Source organism: Pyricularia grisea (assembly GCF_004355905.1).
Source record: "Pyricularia grisea strain NI907 chromosome Unknown Pyricularia_grisea_NI907_Scaffold_8, whole genome shotgun sequence".
Classification (NCBI taxonomy): domain Eukaryota; kingdom Fungi; phylum Ascomycota; class Sordariomycetes; order Magnaporthales; family Pyriculariaceae; genus Pyricularia; species Pyricularia grisea.
Genome location: NW_022156721.1, coordinates 1,845,531 through 1,866,519, shown reverse-complemented (window position 1 = coordinate 1,866,519; position 20,989 = coordinate 1,845,531). Strand labels below are relative to the sequence as shown.

Genomic DNA, 20,989 nt, shown 5'->3' with positions numbered 1-20,989 from the left:
ACGCCTACCTAAATTGAAAGCTTCAGTTGACAGTTGGCTTTGCGCGCTCAACAAAATCGAGCTTCCGAACTTTGACAGAAAGGCACCCAACTTGTGCATCAATCACCACGATGCCTCCAACGGACACCTCAAGGCAGCGGGAATTTGTTCATCCCGACGCAGCTCATGCCAAAAAAAAGTCAGTGGCTGCCGTCGAATTCCCAGACAAGATCTGGTTATCCAGTCGAGTTGGTCCGTCCTTCCGCTAGCTTGACCAGCACTGACATCATCTTCAGGACCCCACCAAGCCCTTTCGTTCTCCAACCCATCACGGCCTTCTACTTTTTCCTCGCAGCCAATCTCATAGCCGCTGTCTTCGCTCCGATTCAGGACTGCGATGAAACCTTCAATTACTGGGAGCCAACGCATTACCTCACCCATGGCTATGGATTGCAAACTTGGGAGTACTCACCCGAGTACTCCATCCGCAGTTGGCTTTACGTCTCGTTGCACGCCATCGTAGCCAACATCCGTCGCGTACTGCCTCAGTCAACAAAGGTCCGCTCACCCTATTTCCATACAGCTAAGGCCTCACAAACCTCGGCTTTCGCTCCCATGCTAAATGAACGTCAACCCTACAGGTCTCGGAATTCTACTTTGTTCGATACGTGTTGGCATTCATTTGCGCCCTCACGCAGACGCTCCTATACCGGTCAATCAGCCTGACAATCTCCCCGCGCACCGGAACTTGGTTCATAATGGCTCTGGTTGTAAGCCCTGGAAACTTCCATGCTAGTGCTGCATACCTACCGTCGTCCTTTGCCATGTACGCATGCATGCTAGGTGCGGCTGCCTTCATACACTGGAGAGGTGGTCTAAAGACCTCTCATGGAATATTCTGGTTTGCAGTAGCTGGAGTCATTGGTTGGCCTTTTGCCGCTGCGCTGTGTGTGCCATTCCTTGCTGAGGAGGGTCTCTTCGCATTGTTTGGCGATGGCGAGCGCAGGTTTGATTGCTTTGTCCGTGTTGGTAGGGGAGTTGTGGCTGCTTTGCTCCTCGTGGTAAGTCGCACGGTTGTGGTCATTTGAGGCTCTCCATCGTCGTATTTGGTGACTGCTAACGTAAACTCAATGTATATCAAGGTTTTTGACACTTGCATCAACACATTCTTTTACCGCAAGATCGAAGTCGTTTCCTGGAATATTGTCAAGTACAACATCTTCTCCTCGAGTGGGGGACCGAACCTGTATGGAACCGAGCCGTGGACATTCTATTTCAGGAATCTCGCGCTCAATTTTAACATCTGGTTTGTGTTGGCTATGCTGTCAATGCCCTTGTTCCTTGTGCGGAACTTCATCGTGCCAACTGGTCATGAACTCAGGTCAGGCTGGCGTACCATGGTATTCTTGACGCCTTTCTACATGTGGCTCGGTATCTTCACGGCGCAGCCACACAAAGAGGAGCGCTTCATGTACCCGGCTTATCCTTTTTTGGCACTCAACGCAGCCGTTGCATTCCACATCATCGTCACTGCCTTGGGCAACGCCAATCCAAAAACTCTGATTGGCATGATCCCAGGAAAGCTCAAGTTGGCTGTCCTATCTATTGCGGTACTGCTTGCGTTTGACGTGTCCCTGGCTCGGGTTTATGGGGTTTACACCGCATACTCGGCACCTCTTTCCCTATACAAGCCGCTGGGCACCGGCGTTTTGGGAGAACAGGGCCTTGGGGGCTCTGGCGACTCCGTCTGTTTTGGAAAGGAGTGGTACCGATTTCCGTCGTCATTCTTTCTGCCCCGCAACATGCGTGCCAAGTTCATTCGCTCCGAGTTCCGCGGCCTTCTCCCTGGGGAATTCTCAGAGGCGAGAACGGGCTTTGGCATTTTTGGAGGTACTTGGCTTACGCCCAGCGGTATGAACGACCGCAACGAAGAAGACATGGGCAAGTACGTGGACATCAACACGTGCGCCTTTCTTGTGGATACGCAATACCCGCATAGCAGCGAACCCCTACCACCCAACGAGCCGGACTTCGTAGCAGATAAAGACAATTGGGAGGTCATACAATGTATCCCGTTCTTGGATGCTGGAAATACGAGCTTCCTCGCCCGGGCGCTCTGGGTCCCTCAGTTGTCCTTTATACCCGATCACTTGCAGAGAAAGTGGGGTCGCCATTGTCTTTTGCAGAGAAGAAAGGTTTCATCGGCATGAAGCAGGCAAGGAAGGAGAGCGATTCGCCTAATGTGCTTGCATCTTGGCATCTGCTCACGGGGATTGCAAAGACATAAGGTATGTATAACTTATCACAGCTGTAGCTCAGATAACAAACCGACTATTTTATTCCTTGTCATCGGAAGAGCATCCGAGACAAAAGATCAGAAAGTGTCAACTATTTCCGCGGCCTTTTTACATAACTTCCCCGGAAAACTATTGGCATGCACGTAACGATGCACTATTTTGCTCACTGCATACCTAAAAGAGGTAGACAGATGGGGCCATTGTTGTCTTGGCACACGTTGAACATGCAATATTTATTTTCTTTTCTAGCATTGCACGAGCAACTCGGGCATCATGCAGGGTTTGGAAACTTGGTCCATGTGCCTATTCAAGCTACGTGCATTGCGCTGGCTGCTGCAGGGTTGACCGTGACGATCATCAGAAGAACCGGGTGATTGGGAACCATTATCTTCCCATGGTTGATCGGTATTCCCGCCCATGATCCGACATGTGATGTATTAGGATTGGAGGGCTAGGGCTCCATCTGCACAGGAAATTTTTCTATTGGCTGCTCGGCTAGGAGAGAAAATTGTGTCATAGGCAAGTGACGAAAGTGGCTATCGTTGTGTGTTGAGAATTCGTATAACTGCTGCACGTTGCGCAAGGGCGCGGGATGGAGTTGATCTGTCATAGTAGCGGTCTTGGTAAGTGACGGTGGGTAGCATTTTAAGACAAATTGAGCGCGATGTACTCTTCACTGCCACCTACATAGTCACCAATCATCAATACAGACACTTGAATCCCCAAACAACTGTTCAACGGCGATGCTACAGAACCTATTTATTCGGAAAGTATAACTCGAGCAGTCCTCCATCATGTGTGTGTGTGTGTGTTGACACGAAATGGAAAGGATTTGGGTGCCATTCTAACCAAGATACATACCCGTTTCAAGATAACCCCTTCACATGGAACATCAAGAACAAGTAGCAGTTGTGGACTTTGCGTCCTTGCACCTCGGTGCACTGAAGAACGTCGTGACGGGTGGCGCTATAGTCTTGGGAGATCCGGGCTACGAGGAGGCCATACGGCGGTGGAGTGGACTCGCTGTTAAACAGGCAGTGAGTCAAGTTCAGGCATAATACACCCCCTCACCTACAAACAAAAGACCTGATACTTTCCAAATGCTAAAGCGTAGCACATAGGGTATAGTGGTGTTCCCCAAAACAGCCAGAGAGGTCAGCGGGGCCATCACCTACGCCAATGAGCACACGATCCCGTTCACGGTCTGCTGCGGTGGGCATGCCACGAGCGGCTCGTCATCCATCGGGCCGGACGGCATGCTCATCCACCTCCGCCTGATGCAGGCTATATCAGTGGACACAGACGCACTGACAGTAACTTTCGGTGGCGGCTGCCTGTGGCGGCAGGTCGACGCAGCGACCGCGGAGCACGGACTGGCCACCCCGGGCGGTACCGTATCACACACCGGGGTCGGGGGTTTGATCCTGGGCGGCGGGTTCGGGTGGCTGAGCGGGCGGTATGGCCTCTGCATCGACAACCTGCTCGAGGTGGAGGTCGTCCTGGGCGACGGGAGGATCGTGACGGCCAACGCCGCGTCCGAGGCAGATCTGTTCTGGGCCATGCGCGGGGCGGGCCACAGCTTCGGCATCGCGACCAGATTCACCTCGCGTCTGTACCCTCAGGGCGACGTCTGGGGCGGGCTGCTCGAGTTCCCGCACGAGCGGCTGCCGGAGATCATCGTGGCCGCAAACGAGATGATCAACATGGGGGATAAGGACCAATGTCTCATGGTCACATCTGCGTACGCGACCTCGAAAGACTCAAAGAGCACAGAGAGGGCCAAGGTCACGACAGTTTGCTGCTTCTACAACGGCACGGCAGAAAAGGCCGAGGGTGAAGTATTCAAGCCGCTGCTGAGACTGCGGCCGCACAGCAACACGACGAAGCAGCTGCCGTACGCAGAGATGAATCAGGTCCTGGACGACTTTTTGACCCACGGGTCGATGATGCGGCAGGGCGGGACAAACGTCCTCCCGCCTCTGACCGAAGAGGTGCTGGCCGGCGCCGCGAACAAGCTCTATGATTGGGTGGACGAGATGTTGCAAAAGTCAGACGGCGTGGTCGATGCACGCGATAGCATAATCGGATGGGAGCTTATTCCATTTGAAAAGACGGCGTCTGTGCTGGGCAGTGCGACGGCGACGGGAAACCGGGGCCGGTACTATAACGTGGGGATGGTGGTTTGCAGCAGCGACGACGCGTCGCAAGACGAAGAGATGCGGGCGTTCAAGCGAGAACTGTCAACCAGCATCGCCACGGCGGGGTTCAAGGCTGACATGGTGGGACACGGCGGGGTGGGTCACTACGTGAACTATGCCGAGGAGCAGCTCAGCGCCGAGGCCGGGTTTGGGGGAAACGCCAAGCGCCTAAGGGAATTGAAGACAAGATATGATCCGGAAAATAGATTTCGAAAACTGTGGAGGCTCGACACGAATGTGAAATAGAGAGATGTTCTTTTTACGTTGCATCTCAATTCTGTATTTATCGCAGCAATGACAGCAGAGTCTCGAGGATATTGTGACACATTTCTGGCCATTAAAAGTTCAACATAAACTGGTTATCACTCGTACAGCAGTAGACTTGCAGTGGACGCAGGCTGCTTACTATTCCAACAAGGGGTTGATCACGCTTGGCCGGGCTGCCATACGTAGCATGCGGCTTGCTTTCTGAATAGGCCCTTGTCAGATCAGACCCCACATGAACGAGTGCCCCGCTACTGCGCAAGGTTAGCTACCGCGACCCCGACCCCGACCACAAGATGTTTACGACCCTCAATTGTTGGTTCTGCCTTGGTTGCCTCAGGCTTGGAATTTTGCGGGGTTCAGTTGCTTGGTAAGGGATTATGTAGGTGGCTGTGGCTCTCCCATCCCTGCTGGCTTTTCTGCTATGAGACGAAAACGAAAACCGTCCAAACGACTTTCGTGTTGACAAAGGAAAAAAGAAATCCAAACAAAGAAACGAGAAGAACGTAGTAGAAAAAAAGGGTTTGCTCGGAAAAGAGCGAGAAAATACGACAGCTTCACGAAGACAGAGTTCACCATTACCACAGAGATAAGACCGCCTCACATCTGTGATACCACATGCGTTTCTGGTCAAAAAAAATTGCATACCTCCTCCCTCAAGTTGCCTCTTTTCGCCTAGCCGGTCGACTTGCATTAGAAGTTACCCGGGAGGGAACGGTTTTTTTTTTATTGATTGCATGGACGTGGGGTGAGGCCGCACTGCGACAGCCAACGATTTCTGTTGCGGCAGGCAGTGCATCTTTGTCCCTGTTCTTCCTTTCACCCTGCAATAAGAGAAGAAAGAAATAAGCAAAAGCAAAAGCAAAATTAATCCACTACATTCCACCGCAGCGACTGCAACCACAGAAAATGCAGCTGAGGGCGGCTCCTCTGCTCGCATTTTGACTCATTCCCTCATCCTACAGACCTGCAGGCTCTCAGCCACAGCCTTACCTGGTTCCTTGGCCTGTCCATGCTGCTGTTGCCACGCTGCGCTGGTACCAGGCAGCAGAGGGGGCTCCGCCTGGGGCGAGTTGGCGCTTGGCCTGGCCTGGCCGTGCTGGTGTCGCCTGACAGCAAGCGCCTTACCTTAACTTTTTGGACCAGAAACGAAGCGGTTGGCCGATTTTGGAGATGACTGGGGGATTGGACAGGAAGTTTGAACCGGATTGTTGTTTTATAAATTGACATCCTTCGCACATCGCCCCGTCGCAAGCTCGTGCATAGCAGCGTATTTGGTGATTTTTATTCAACCTTTTCGTTTCTATCTTTACTTTTATTTTATTTTGTCAATTTCCCTCATCCTTACCTTTGTTCCATGCTCCGCGATTTCCTCCCTCTGGTTTCGTAATCTTCTGTGGGAAACAGTCACTCGCATTTGTTACGTGTGCTCTCCTCGTCCCCCCCGCGATCTTGGTGATTAATGGCGTCCGAGGTCAGCAGTTGCACATTAACCAACGGCGATTCAACGCCCGAGCCCAGCTCTCCCGAGAGCCCGCGGCCCGCCAACGCCACTATCGCTACTTCTCCATCAACGATCAAGAAGTTCTGGTTTGATCCCGCAGTCATGGAGAGGTCGCTCGCGGCTAAGCCTCGCGATCAGGCAACTGCTCAAGAACAAGCAACAACCCTTGCCCAGAATCAAGCCAACCTTCTTTCTCTGTTATGCCTTATCGCCGGCTCCGTGCTAGCTTCGTCAACAAATCAGAATGCTGCGGCAAATGAGGGGCCACTGCAGCTGGAACTAACGCCCAAAAATGCCGTGGTGCCTGACCCTCCGGTGCTGGTGCCCGAGGATTATGTTCAGCCCAGTGAAGTCTCTCCGGCGCCGACAGCTGGCGATTCAAAAGCAAGCGACGCTGAAACTGTTCCCAACCCTGATCAAAGCAATGCAGGTGTTTCCAAAGAGGGCTCTTCTCCCCAAACACAATGTGATTGCTGCGCCAACAAGGAAAAGGCCAACGAACAGGCAGCATCTGTCAAGTCTTCAAGCAGTGTAACCCCGATTGCTCTTGCTGCAGATCAAGCTCCAGAGAGTCAAGAGCCAGCAACCCAAGAAGCTTCACCCAAAGAGACGGCGGTAGCAGTTACTGATGAAGTGGCCGCGGGCAACCGAAAAGCTTCCGAGGGAGATGCCACTTCATCGGGTGCGGGGAAGACCGAACCGGTTGACCAGTCCGAGCCCGCTACTCAAATAAAAATAGAGCAAGCCGTCACTCCAAACGAGACACCCAAGGAGGACCCATCCAAGTCGGATGAGACTGCTTCAGATGGTACGCCCAAAAGTTCGGAGCAAGACCAGACTTCCGAGAAGCCAGCTGCTGTCGAAACTACTGAGCAGCCGTCAGCCGTGCAAGAGCCCACGGAAGCCCCCGAGAATGCGACGCCAGCAACTCCTGAGGCAACCAAGACAGAGACAGCAAAGGCGGAAGAGGCCACGAAAACGGAGCCTGCAACTACTGAGGAAGCAAAGCCAACCCAGCCAGTAGCCGATTTGAAGCTGCCAGACTGGTTCTTGGGTAATAACGTTGTATTTTATGAAGATTTGATCAAGCAGCCATCATCTCTCGAATTGGTGGATATAAAGTCTCCCGCGAAAGATGAAAACAACGTCAAGCAAACAATTGCAAACAGTGCGAGCAGCGAAAATGACAAGAAGACCATCAGCAACCCCAATGGCGCTGCATCTGACCCGGCGACTTCTACTGGGTCCTCGGTAAACTCCAAAGGCTCCAACCCGCAGGAGAAAACTTGCACATGCGCTTGTAAACCCGAAGCAGGAGAGTCGGAAGCCGGCCAGGTGCCAACATCGGAGGAAAAGCCCAAACCCAGCCCATCTCAAGCATCCAAGCCAACCTTCCAGTTGCACCGAGAGCTATATGAAGAGGCACTTGATCTGATAACCACGCCGTTACAACCTCTCACCATCAAGGAAAAGGCGGACGGCACAAGGGTGGCACCTCCAAGAGACTGGGTTACAACGTCGACCTTTCTTTTCCAATCCCCAAAAGATGGCTCACTTGGGTTCCTTGACGAAGTCATGCGTCAGCTTGGCCGAGATACCAAGGCGGATATGATTACAATTGATCTTGAGGATCTTGAGGACCTATGCCACCATTTTTGGAAAGACTCGGATGAGGTTCGAGGCGTGTCACCCATGGAACTCACCAGCATCACCCGTCTGGTAGGCGCATTTTTTGGATACAATACTCCTGAGGAGAACTCCAAGAAGGGAGTTGCATGCATCCTGAATGCGGCAGAGGCCAAGAGAGAGTCCATGTCCAAATCTGGGGGATCAAATCAGAATACTTCAGCAGCACAAAGTACCACCACTCTTAAAACGCCTGAAGCGAATTCAGTCAGCAATGGGCTTAAGCAGCCTGTAGACGCAAACGCCTTGGCAGTAGAAATACTACAGAACGGAGTCAAAAACGCCTTTGACTCGGCGAGCTTGATCTTGCAAGAGGCCATCGCGGAAGCATTCGCGCGCGCATTCACACCAGACGCGGCATCAAACAATAACAAAGCCCAAGCACAAAACTCGGAAGCAAAATCTTCAAACGGCCAGGGTCAGACAGAAAACACAGCGAAGGCATCAGAGCCCGCAACGGATGCCAAATCTTCGTCAAAACATAGACCCCTCATTCTTGTCTTCCGTGGTGTTGATTCTCTGGGTAAAATGACCCCACTCCAGCGCCTCGCAAATGGCATTAATGATGCACGACGAGATGAAGGGCGACCCATTATTCTCATCGGGACAGCGGTTTCCAACAGCACTGCAGACAACAAACCCACTGACGGAATCAGCAAAGCCTGGGATGGGCTTGAGATTTATGAAAGCTGCATCGTCAACCTCGCCCCACGTAATACAAGGCGTGCAGCTGAGGCTCTGAAGCAGAACAGCGCACGGGCAAAGCCCAAAGACAAGTGGCGAGTGTTGCGTCGTTCGGTGCGTGTCACGCTGGACCACCACCCATCGGTGAGCACTGCTGCTCTATACCCGTCTGGTCCGCCTTCAGGAGAGCAGGTTGTCAACGAAGTTGAGGACGAGGAACGCAGGGAGATGCTCGCGAATTGGGACGATAAGTTGTCCGAACGCGTTGTCAGGCAGGTTTCGGCACGGGCTGTCAAGACCGGTGCCGTGGCTCCCTCCGATATCTTTGATGTCATGCAGCGGGTGCTGAGGAACAAGGCAATATTTGAAAAGATGAACGATGCGGACGATGACGAATATGTTAGTGAAGAGGCCGACAGTGAAGAGGGTGCGGTGCAAGTTGGTGGTCCTCCCAAAAAGTCCAAGGTCAAGCCATTGCTAGACAGCATCACTGCGAGCTGCTCTGAATCGGAGAAGGAGTACTTTGAGTGTGTGGTTGACACTGGTAAGTTGAGGAACCCTTTGGCATTTCATGGGGCCAAGTGTGTTTGAGGATACATCCCAATCCATCTTGCTGACCATATTTCGCCTATACAGACGCCGTCTCTTCTGAAGCCCAAGGAATTCACATGGATCAGAGCCTCATCGACAGTCTTAAACAACTGCTCGACCTTCGTCAAACTAAACCCTACGGAATTCTCGCCAAGGAAGCAGTTAATGGCGCTATCCTGTACGGCCCTCCAGGCAACGGCAAGACACATCTGGCACGTGTTGTGGCTGCATCTGCGGGCACAAATCTGATCGTGGCAACGCCTGCCGACATCCAGAATATGTGGGTCGGCGAGACGGAGAAGCGAATCAAGGCCCTGTTCTCTCTTGGCGTCAAGCTCGCGCCGTGTGTCATCTTCCTGGACGAGGGCGACTCCGTCTTTGGCAAGCGCAGCGGCTTGGATCACGACTGGCAGCGCAAGGCTATGAGCCAGTTCCTCATGGAGATGGACGGACTGGTCAGCCGCAAGAAGGCGCCCTTTCTCATGGTGGCCACCAACCGACCCGGCGACATTGACGACGCCGTGTGCCGCCGACTGCCGCACTCGCTGCACATCGGCATGCCCACGGCCGCAGGGCGCCGGGCCATCTTGGACATTTACCTCAAGGACGAGAAGCTCGACCCGGCGTTGGACCTGGAAGAGGTGGCGAGCGATAGGATGACCAAGGGCTTCTCTGGGTCCGACATCCGGACGCTGTGCGTTCAGGCCGCGATGGTGGCGCACAAGGAGCTTGTGGCCGAGAACAGGAAGAAGGATGATGAGGCCGATGGTGACGTCGCTAGGGGGTCAGAGAAGAGGGTCATTACATTGGAGCATTTCAGAAAAGCACTCGAGAGGACGAGACCATCGGTCACGCGCGAAAGCCTGATGGAGATTGAACGCTTCACGGGCCAGAATGAGCAGGGTGATCATCAGGCGATGTATATCTGATCCCTATACGATTTAACTCTCCATCATTTCTTTTCCCTTTGGGTTGCTTTGTTTGGGATCTCGGTGTTCTCTAGGTGGCGTTGTATTTATTTATCTTCAGCGTTAGTCTTCTCTCCTCGTCAGCAGTATATATACTCCTAAGCCACTCAGTTTGACCAAGTCTGGAGCCAAATGAGATGTGCGCAAAGTTTGCAAATCAAATCTTGCAAGATGCCACCGCTCGATCCAACGCGAATATTACCTTTATATTGTTTCCCAGCTCCGCTGGTTATGAGGTAGAGTTGCCCTTTCTATGTCTTCCGTCAAAAAGTCTGTGCGACTTTTCCCGCAGGACTCCCATTATCGAGATGCCGCCGGATTCCATCGTTGAGGGAGACAAATTGCAGAATAAGGGTGCGTTCTCCCAATGTTTTCTTTTGGGCGAGTCAAAGAGCTAAAAGAACATGGTCAAACGGGGATATATGGATCCGCTATTTCCTGCTCGTTTTTTCGCGGAATCCGGGAGCCAAAGTATCTGTGAACCGGTTTTGGCTTGACCTTTTCCATAGATTCTAGACCGCCTTAGCCGTCTGTAGAGGTTCGGTACTTGGCCTACAGAGAAAGAGAGACCTACAACCTTGACAGACAGCCAGGCACAAAGTTCAAAGCCAAAAGCCTGTCTCCTTTGTATACACTCCTGGTGGCTAACATTGCCTACATCTATATAACATGAACGCAATTCCTCCTACGGGAAAACTCCTGAGATTATCGCCAAGATAGTCACCTGCTCCACTCGCCCACAATAATCACGATGCAATCTTCGGCACTTGAATACGCCACGCCTCAATTGAGGTACCCTCCGGCCCTCAGAGAAAAAAAGGGTTTGTGGAGATGGTATAGTAACATGGTTCAGGGTTCGTCTACCACAGAACCTTGAGCTCATGTACAGCTACACCATCCCCAGAGTCACAAACCAGGAGGTTCCATAGTTACTAGAGCTGGATCTCCAAAACTTGGAGCATGAGAAACCCTATCTCGATCAAGGCAAGGTTTTTAAATGTATGTCATGAAACCTACTATAGTGGTAGGGGCAATAATCCCCATCCCTGAACAGTTAGCACAGCGCTGTGGGCTTTGAGGGTGTTCCCGATTTTGGTAATAGTTTTTTTTTTTTTTTTTTTCTTTTTTTTTTTTTGCAAAAATCTAAATTTGCTATGCGGTAGGTACTTGAAGCTCCCCACAGACAGTTAGGTTGGTAAAGGCCCACGCATACACATACGGTGGCAAGGGGTGGTCTTTTTCGCCTGCTACCGTGGTAGAGAGCGCATTTCCAGAACAGTGTAGAGAATTTGACTTGCATGGTTCCTGAGGGTTAACAAGATTAGAACGCAAAGGACAAATGAAATTAGACTTACCAAAGCATGAAGGGGAATAAACTACTGTAATTAACCAGATTCATTAGACCGTCGATCGGCTAATTTGAGAACTAGATCAGCTACAATGTAACTCCAATAAAATAATTATAGTGTGTTTTATGGGCAAGGCCTTGGTTAAGACAAGATTGCCAGTAAGTCTGCCATTAGTCGTTGTCACAGCTTCTCCATAAAAAAGCCGTACTTGAAGAGAACGGCAACAGTTGTAGGATGAGTCGTAAACTGGTAAGTGCTTCCCGTCATCCAATCTCTCTGGTCACGCATTAGTCATTCGCATTGCTTAAAAGTCGGCATATGCTTGGAGAATGGTGGAAAGGATAAGGTGTTACAGGAAAGAAAAACACTTAGCGATTCATCATCTAAGGTATAAAGCAACAATTCAGTCGCACGTCAGCCGGCGTTAGATGATTGCCTTGGAAATGCCAACCTCGCTGTGTTGATCTTGGAGACGGTAGCTACTCGTCAACAGTACTATACTAACGGGGCAATATAACAATTAATTCATGGTTATCTAAGGCTTCAATGCTTAAGCAAAGGCTAGCAAAGCGAGGTTTTATGGCTAATAGAAATGATGTTCGGAGATAGCCGGCTCTTTACATAGCACCAAACTTACTACGAGGGGCGCATGGATCAATGTATAAGTTTGCGGATATGACCCCAGGTTCTATTTTTACGATCAAATGGTTATGCGTTCATTACTATGTACATTGTAGGCAGAAAGATAAGCGAAACCATAAAACTCTTTGCGTCTTCCATCCCAACACCGTTTCATAGCTCTTTGTTCGCCATACTTCCAACACTGACCTTAATCTCTACTTTCATATCAGCTACAAAAGCCACAGACTTCCGGCAACATGCACTTTTTCACTTCCTGTTTCCTTTTCTTTTTTGCACTTCAGGCCTATGCAATTAAATTCCAGTGCGAAGTGAGGCTCTATTCTCATAAGCCTCGTTTGTATCGGCCCAATTTGGGACTTGTTGGCGAGAAAACCGTAAAGCTCCGCGGACGTGGCGTGATAAGTGGCCCGGACGGCACGAATTATTATTTTAAAACGGACAAGAATTGTAAGACAACAACGGCAGAGGGCGCCACTGCTATACCAGATGGCTGGGAATGGGACGGAAAGCTCACGTGGCTCCGATCCAAACAACGACTGGGCCCCCTTGAGTCTTTTAAGGCTTGCTTTTCATCAGATCATTTTTGATCCCTTCGTGTCACCGACCACCTTGGGTGCGAATCTGCCCCTGTTGGGTTTGCTGTCAGACAGCAAAGTGAAATGCCGACTGGGCCTCCAGCACCGGAATCACCACATCGAGAAATATATCGAATAAAACTGGCGAGTTGAAAGATAGCTCGCCCATCTGTCTCCGTTCTTGACGCATCCACCGGCAGTCCGTCCTTGCTACAAAGTTCAGGAGCGTCCCAGAGCTCTAACCCGCTCAACAGCATGGGTCTTAAGCTCTGAAAAAAAAGAAAAAAACACTGTGTAGAATTCGACTTTGAAAGCACACGCCTGGAACGTTGGGATTTGTTTTTCTTGGGCTCCATTTCGGTTCTGATCAAGGAAATGTTTAGTCTGTCTAAAGACTTTGACATTTTCAAGTTAGTCATCCACTATGTTTCCAGCCGACATAGATCTGGACTCTGCGACAAGACAGAATACTCTATATCGGAAAGGATGCTGCAGATAAACAGTAGTACTAGAAGTAGCTGGAAAAAAGATATCTAAAAAAAAACATTATAAAAGGCCTCAAGTCCATTGGTTACACCGATGCCCCTGACGGTTAACTACTCAAGTCCTCGACTACTCCTCATCGTCGTCGTTCGAGGCAGGGGCCGCCGCACCTGGTGCCTTGCCCGGAGCCTGGGCTCCAGCTCCCTCACCTCTGGTAGCTTTCCCTTGTGCACCCTTTCCTTTGCCCTGGGCTCCCTTGCCTTTACCCTGTCCTCCGCGCTGACCTCCTTGTTGGCCGCCACGCTGGCCCCCTGGTTGGGCTCCTGCCTGAGCTCCCCGCTGGCTTTGTAGCTCCTCACCCTCCTCATCGCCCTTTTGACCAGCGCGCTGACCTCCCTGTTGACCCGCCTTGCCCTTACCCTGGGCTCCCTTTCCCTTTCCCTGACCTCCCCTCTGTCCTCCTCGCTGGCCTCCCTGCTGACCTGGGCGAGGAGCTACCGGCTGGCCTGCACGTTGGGTTCCAAGCGGGCCTAGCTCCTCTGCCCCCCTTTCTCCCTGCTGACCTGGTCGTGGGGCTCCCTCCTGGCCTCCCTTGCCCTTACCCTGGCCCCTCTTTCCTTTACCCTCACCACCTTTGCCTTTGCCTTCAGCCCCCTTTCCCTTGCCTCGGCCACCCTCGGCCGGGGGAGCGGGAGGCGCACCGGGCGCACCGGGCGCAGCAGGGTCCTGACGGCGGACAAGTTGTTGCTCGGCCTGCTCGGCCCTGGCGGCGAGGCCATAAGAAGATGCGCCGACCACGTTGCGTGCCGCCACTGGCAGGGCGGCGGTGAGGAGGAGAGAAATGACTGTTGGCAGATGCATTTCGAATGGTTGATGCTGGGTTTTGCTCAGTATGGTAGTCGACTCTGACTGTCGGTTTTTTGTACAGTTGGTATGTGAAAGTGCTGCTGTTGCGAGTTCTGATATGTGTTGCTCTTGTCTGAGGAAGATCTTTGAGATTCCAGGATAGCTGTGCTGTCTGAAGAGAGAGAAAAAAAATACAGATGAGATCTAGACGAGGCCTAGGCTATATATAACAACTTCATCTGCTATTGCACTGGGCTGATCTACCAACTGCGACTAATGCTTGCCAAGCACGCTTGAAGGCGGCTCCTCAAGCTTGATCGAGGTTTGACACTTTGCGACAGAAAGATTAGTCGAGAAAGTCTTGCTGGCAAAGGAAGCCCACGGACTTTGTGACACGCGTGCAGGGCGTCTCTAGCTGATACACGAGGGTTCGGTGCTCTTGCGACGAAACAAACCACGCGTTTTGTCTGACGGGCTTTTGGTTCGTTGTGCATGACATTTTCGGGGGAGATTTGGTTGCAAAGGCTCCGCGACGCCGATAGTGAAAAGATTTATGGGAAAGACTTGTTAAAAATAAAAAGCTGCAGCAATGAATAAAAAAATCCGACGATGGGACGAACCACGGACCGGGCACAGTGCAGTGTTCTGACGTCTGTAACCAGCTCATGCCGCGAATCTGATTGCGTGTCTTGGCGATCAGGGTCCAAGCGATTTGTCCAGATGATCTCATGTTGTCCAGGCTGCTCACCAAAAAAAATGATTCCCGCCCGCGTCGGTCTTGTGCAGTGTGCAAGCTTTACCGTACCGTAGTTGGAACTTGGAAGTGCGATCATGTCTCTGAGCCCGACTATCGACCTTTGCCACATCGGACGTGGTTAGGACTTCCCCAACCCTCACCGCACCGCGCATTCATCGCCAAGTTGTTTTCGTGGTGTCTTCAGCCATGTTTGTTTTGGCCAACGAACCCAGGGATTAAAACACGCAGGGTCTTGAGTGGCGAAATCAAGTCCGGGTCCTAAAAATCCGAAGTTGTGAAGCATAGGCCACTCATAACTTGAACTGTATTGGAACAATGTGGATGGAAGAGAAGCAGCGTATGGGATAAAAATCCAGCTCCATGACGATTTGGAGAGAAAAACAAGCTACTGCTCACTTGGTCATAGGTGGTTACGACTGGGTTATGGATTGTGGGGGATCCGAAGATGAGTGCGTACTTGCATTACTTTATCGGGGGCTACATTAAGGTCAAACTACGGCATTATCACATGGCTTACGATGCTCTTATCCACATACATATTGTGATTATGGGATCGCGTCAACTCACGGTGAGCTTCCATGACTGACGTGAGAGCCCTTATGCAAAGATAGCACGTGTCGTCTCATGTCCGCACCAGATGCCGGCCCTGTTCACGGCGCAGTTGTAAGTGACCTTTGGTCATGGCGCGCGTTCAAGGGTTCAAGTATCTACACCGCACTCGATGGTCTATGGATTCCTGGGCGGCAGCATACGCTACAGGGTCTGAGTACGATGCTCTCAAAAGCTTGCACAATCTCACTGCGATTCTTCGGGCTGTTACTAGGTCGTCCAGGGCGGAGTTTGTCTCGTGTAGAATTGCTGTACCGGATGCTGGCAACAGCACCACTTACGATACAAAAAGATTATTAGTCAACAACACCGTCAGATAGCTCGCTTAAATTACGAGAGCGTACTTGGGTGTTATGACTTGTGAGGATGTGGCCACCTTGTGGTAACAGCTCAAGATTGTAGAGCAAATAGACATCAAGAATCAGCAGAAAATACAGGAAGCAGTTGCTGAAGACCAGTCAGTTATTCGGGGAAGACCGAGTGGAGGCGTCGATTCATTTGTCAATACTTAAACCGAAATTAATCAGCAATATTCCTTCGAACTCATTTGAAGTTCCGGTATGCTTGGTACCCATTTTTGCAATACTATTATTGTACATAGACTTTATTTTATTTCTGTTGTACTATCGGCTTCCCCGACCTCTACATAACTCCTTGGTACTACTGACAAATGTTGGAAAGCCTGATTAAGCTAAAATTCTCAACCGTCTTAAAATAGCCCCTGCATAAATCCACATTGTGAAAATAGCCAACTCAATCCCGGTTTACCGAAAACGCAGACAAGGATTCATTCAGTTCTGCAAATCGGACATTGACAGTAGCCGGAAGTATTTAAGCAGAAAGAGAAGACAATAATATTTTATTAGGTTGGTTCAACAGCTAACTGCGTTTTGTTTCTTTTCCTTAAACACAACATATCCCCAACGGGCCAACATATTTCAATCTGAGACATCACTATGAAGATTCTTTCCCTCTTCACCGTATCAGCAGCCCTTGCCGTGTTTCCAGCCGGCATATTGGCGGTTGATTTCGAGACGACCGATTCCGACTGCCATATATGGGTTAAAGATTCGGACGGCGTGATGAACGGGTATGGCAAAGCTGTGACAGGTCAACAAGCTATCGTCCGAATCGACACGGGCACTGAAACCGAACAACAATGGACATTTACAACTCATGTGGATAAAGCTCAACCAAAGAATTGCGCCGCTGAGTTATCCAGTGGACAAAAGGCTTTTCCTCGGCGCTGGCAGATTATGATCTTCAAGTCAGACCCATGGGTGACTATTTCAATTGCGGGCAAGCCTTATCGGTCCGAGGGCTACCGCAGAGATCCGAAGACAAGACCTAAGATGGATCATATAATTGAAATTCCTTACGGAAAAAGGTTCGGTACGACTTGGTTTGTGCCTCTTCATAGCGATTCTCCGAAGGCTGCAAGGCCAGGCCATCGGCCAAATGCCAATGGGGGTGCACAAAAGAACGAGCGTCGAGCATAAAGCCACTGGTGTTTGACAGGGCAATATGGGCGACGAACTTTGCCGCGCCAAATTTCCACCTCCGGACGGGCTCTTCATCAGCCATGGTACTGCAAAAACAAAAGAAAGTAGCATTAGACCCGAACAGCAGTTTAAGTGCGCTGAGATGAAAGCAACAGCGAAAAGGATAAGGCTGTCGCAGTTGAGAAAAATACCAAAAGGTTTTCAGAGCCTGAGGAGTTTTAAGATATAGCGGTTTCTATTTCGTAATTACCTAAGCATTAAAACACTAAGGATCTTTTTCTTGGAAATGTGCTTTGAGGTTTTGAATTTTGTGAGTTGCAGATAACTGAAAGAGTATAAAGGTGGACGGGCTTTCAATGACAGGTATCTGCTTTGTACCGTTGTACGATGTTTCAACATCAAAAGGCCCAAAACGCGTGGGGTTACCTATTTCCGAATGCTCGGTCATCACAAACTCTGATTCGCCTGTGTATTTAATAATTGACTCCTGTGCCACATCGAGTCTTCCAAAGCTTTGCAGCATAAACCTGCCGCCCACAGCCCCAATAGCTGTAGAGATGATGAGGGCAGTGCTGTTTGTTGGGTCGGAATCATCATTGATATCCGAACCGGTTCTTAGTCCATTCTAGGTGAGCCACAATGCAACTAGCAAGAAATTTAGCGTTAAAGGCGCTGTGATGAGGAGAACTGTCAGTTCTGCCTGGTGATACAAAATGCGGAACACTTGGTACATCCACTTCAAGGCACTGCGCCTTAGTGCACCGTTGGCCGTATCGTAATTGAAAGCTGTGTTCCTCCCTCCTCGGTAATATCTCTAAGGACTTCCTCAACTGCAGCAAGACAGTGAAATGTGCTGGCGCCGTCACCAACAGTGTTAAGGCCCAGTATCCGGTCTATCAAGCTGCTCTCGTAATTGGACCGTTTGTTTAGTATAAAACAGCGCATCCAGTCGGTAGATGAAAGACGTACCCAGATATTCAAGGAGATCTTGGAGAGATCCAGAACTGCATAGAACCCTGCCACTGCGCCAGAATTATTCCTGAGGCAGCGAGCGGAAGGACTATGTATCTTTGAATAACTTTGGCCTTGATGTTTACTTGCCAAGCAGGGCCTTCAGGAACTTTAGGCAGACGAGGAATGTCCGACAGAGGCCAAATCGACTCGGATATAGCCCAGTCATCTAACGGTCACGCAGTCACCCATGGCGACATTCAGCTGCCACCAATCAGCTACCAAGCGGCCCGATATCCAGGGCCGACGTCAACCTCTGCTGCAGCAACTCCCAGGATAAGCCGACTACAAGCAAGGCTGCCATACGGCCTCGCTGCAGAGAAGCATCTTCAATTTTGTAATCCCTTGTCAATGGGACGTTTTTGCTTATTCCGAGAGACCGCTCTGGTATTCATCGGCGTGGGTAGCGTCTAAAACATGACTAGCCTATTCGAGTACTATTATTTCTGATTCGATATTCGGCAGCTTCATACCTTCACCATTCATCAGTCCCGTGATAACACACTCTCCGATGAGTAGGTACCGACCATCAGCCCCTGAACAGATAGCATAAGGAAGATCCATGCCGTCAAAGATGCAAATCAGGTCTCCCTCCTTGGCCATCGGTGGCAGCCAGCCTGTCCGCCTGTTTACGGTGCTGCCAAACCGCCGTCGCTGCCCTTCCGCTATCTTGTCTTCCAAATCATAATCAGGATAACTTTCCATCTTGGTGAAAGCGGAAGAGGAAGTGCTACTTTCGTTGGATTTTATATCCTCCAGAAGGCGTAGATGGGCGGAAAGTCTATGCCCTGCTGATTCCACGCCTTGTAAGCTCTCTTCACTAATGCGCGGACTGCCCCAGAGCGCGTTGCTGAAAGTCTCCTCGCCATTGGCGCTGCTCGTAGTCTTTGCAATCGCTATGCATTGTTCCATCCACCTGTACCTCCGCTCAAGCACCTTCTTGCAATCATTTTCAAAGCTGCGTCGGCTTTCAGGCACTTTGGCGAAGGCGGCAAAATCGGCGTTTCTGAGACTTCGACAGTCCTGCCCAAGAAGCTGGATTTTATCGACGATGCGACCACGGATTCTCAGCAGACCTCTCGCAGCATCAACACTGGCCTGTAGAACCGAGTCTCCAGCGGCGCTGTAGTCGGTGGGCTTCTCCGCCCAGAATGGTGAAGTCAGGTTGCTCCCGTTCCTCCTGTCCGCCACAACTGTCTCAAGGTTGGGAACCCAGGAATGCAGCCGGCGCTCCAACGGCATGAGATAGCCAATGAGCCACAGCAGTCTGAGGCTGGTTGCATCACTAACACAGACATTAGCGAGCTGCCGGCAGATGTCCTCCACCGTACTTCCGTAATCGATAATATTGAAGCGGTTTGCATCCGAAGCAATCCCAACAAGCGCAAAGATGTGGTCTCGGGGCTCACCACATTCAAAGTCAAGTGTGGTTGCCAGGTTGTACATCAAAAGCCTCTTTGGGGATCGCTGAATCCTCCCCAGAAGCGTAGCTCGCGCCAGCTGGAGCGACGGTACCTTGGTGTCGGAATCCTGAGACTCAGGGAAGTTGCAAATCAGCATTCCCCCCTGAGTAGGTTGCAATTGAATAAATTCTAACCAGAGCGCCAGTGTTGTCCAGTCAAGAAAGTTCCTGCCAGCGGCCAGCATTGGCTTCCGTGATTGGAAAAGCTCTTGGATGATCCACTTTCGTGTAAACCACGAACGCTGAAGCAAAACCGATATACACTGATAAGCATCCTTTTGATTGATGGTGGATGAGGCTTTCACCTTGGCGAATATCGTTTGGAGCTGATCCGCGATGAGGCCTTCCATATTCTTGGCTGCTGATTGCATACCGGCAGTCGGCAAATGGTTCAGTAACTCCCCTAAAGCCGCCGCAAAACTTTGCAACCAGTCAAAAGCAAGGTTGATCTCTTTCGACTCTGGGCCAAGCCAAATGATTGTGCGTTCCGCTGCAGCGTAGATGTCTCCCATCATCCTGACCTGCTGGTTTCGCTCGGGGATGTCCTCCTGGTTAATGCAGAGTGCGTCCGCCCAAAGGAGGGTGTCGCTATCGGGCTGCCTTAGGTGCCGGAGGGCACTGTATAAGTTTATTTTGACCCGAAAACTGAGGTTGGAGCAGCGGATTGTTTTCATCATCTCTGAGTTGCCCCATGCGTACGATAGTGCCAAAAAGACCGGCAATTTATCAAACGATGCATGGACTAGTTCGCCCGACAGTTCGTTGGCCTCTCCCCCAGCAAACAGCCTGAAAATGCGGATTTGGCGAGCCGCCGAAAGCGGCCTATACTGGTAATTTTCCATGTCCAGCCAAGAAATGGCAGGGAAGGATGCAAAAGGGATGGGTGTAAAACTAGCCACAGCTGTGTGGAAGTGATTGCTTGCCAAGCTACTTAACCAGCCTGACTGCGAGCGGGAAGGTGATATGAGGAGAAAAGAGGGGACCCACACTCTTGTGTGACGCGCGACATCATAAGGCGAGTTGCCCTTACACAGAACGGGTGAACTGTGCATGTTGGATATATTAGGCTGTTTGCTGTTCGGGTGGCTTAGGCGGGGTAAAGACTAATAGCTGCGCTGGCGAACTAACTAACCACCATTTAGCCTACCCAATCCCGCTTGATTTAGTGGCCTTATTTCTGTTACCTTGTCCGCATTTGATCACACAATTCAACGCCACTGGATGTTGTGTGACTCTCGATTAGGCTGCCAGATGATGGCTTAGTCAACTGGGATTGCTTGTGCCACCGGGTAGAATAAGCGGCTTGGGTTTGCCGCCAACCATCCGATATTGTCTGAAGGTCACGGCAGACATGGGCTACCGGTATATCTTTATGCGCAAAGATCACGATCGCTGCCACCGGGTTCACAGACAATGGATTCCCGGGGACCAGGAACTTCCCCACGGGATAATACTTCGATAGAGCGGCGTTTTAAATTCAAATCACCGGGTGGTGAAAAGTTCGCCAGCATTCAGTTTCGGCACCTGGCGCAAGGGCCAGAGCCCGACCTCCAAGAGTTTGTGGAAATGGCAATGGAAGCAA

At 50.9% G+C, this 20,989-nt stretch overlaps 6 protein-coding genes across 6 annotated transcripts; 4 read left to right on the top strand and 2 right to left on the bottom strand.

The window, feature by feature from the left end:
• Positions 1-86: 86 nt before the first annotated feature.
• PgNI_12199 (uncharacterized protein) lies at positions 87-2,361 on the top strand. Its single transcript, XM_031132154.1, has 4 exons — positions 87-178; positions 276-537; positions 621-1,040; positions 1,122-2,361. The coding sequence occupies exons 1-4, from the start codon at positions 111-113 to the stop codon at positions 2,187-2,189; spliced, it is 1,818 nt and encodes a 605-aa protein (XP_030977106.1). The 5' UTR covers positions 87-110; the 3' UTR covers positions 2,190-2,361.
• Positions 2,362-2,574: 213 nt separating this feature from the next.
• Positions 2,575-5,113, top strand: PgNI_12198 (uncharacterized protein). Its single transcript, XM_031132153.1, has 3 exons — positions 2,575-3,072; positions 3,148-3,313; positions 3,398-5,113. The coding sequence occupies exons 2-3, from the start codon at positions 3,161-3,163 to the stop codon at positions 4,718-4,720; spliced, it is 1,476 nt and encodes a 491-aa protein (XP_030977105.1). The 5' UTR covers positions 2,575-3,072; positions 3,148-3,160; the 3' UTR covers positions 4,721-5,113.
• Positions 5,114-5,866: 753 nt separating this feature from the next.
• On the top strand, positions 5,867-10,333 carry PgNI_12197 (uncharacterized protein). Its single transcript, XM_031132152.1, has 2 exons — positions 5,867-9,156; positions 9,249-10,333. The coding sequence occupies exons 1-2, from the start codon at positions 6,201-6,203 to the stop codon at positions 10,130-10,132; spliced, it is 3,840 nt and encodes a 1,279-aa protein (XP_030977103.1). The 5' UTR covers positions 5,867-6,200; the 3' UTR covers positions 10,133-10,333.
• A 3,016-nt stretch (positions 10,334-13,349) lies between these two features.
• PgNI_12196 (uncharacterized protein) lies at positions 13,350-14,081 on the bottom strand (the record flags this gene model as incomplete). The annotated part of the gene is made up of 1 exon (XM_031132151.1): positions 13,350-14,081. One exon carries the CDS (start codon positions 14,079-14,081, stop codon positions 13,350-13,352), a length of 732 nt encoding a protein of 243 aa, XP_030977102.1.
• A 2,307-nt stretch (positions 14,082-16,388) lies between these two features.
• On the top strand, positions 16,389-16,931 carry PgNI_12195 (uncharacterized protein; the record flags this gene model as incomplete). The annotated part of the gene is made up of 1 exon (XM_031132150.1): positions 16,389-16,931. The coding sequence occupies one exon, from the start codon at positions 16,389-16,391 to the stop codon at positions 16,929-16,931; it is 543 nt and encodes a 180-aa protein (XP_030977076.1).
• Positions 16,932-18,371: 1,440 nt separating this feature from the next.
• On the bottom strand, positions 18,372-20,249 carry PgNI_12194 (uncharacterized protein; the record flags this gene model as incomplete). The annotated part of the gene is made up of 1 exon (XM_031132149.1): positions 18,372-20,249. The coding sequence occupies one exon, from the start codon at positions 20,247-20,249 to the stop codon at positions 18,372-18,374; it is 1,878 nt and encodes a 625-aa protein (XP_030977104.1).
• Between the last annotated feature and the right edge of the window lie 740 nt (positions 20,250-20,989).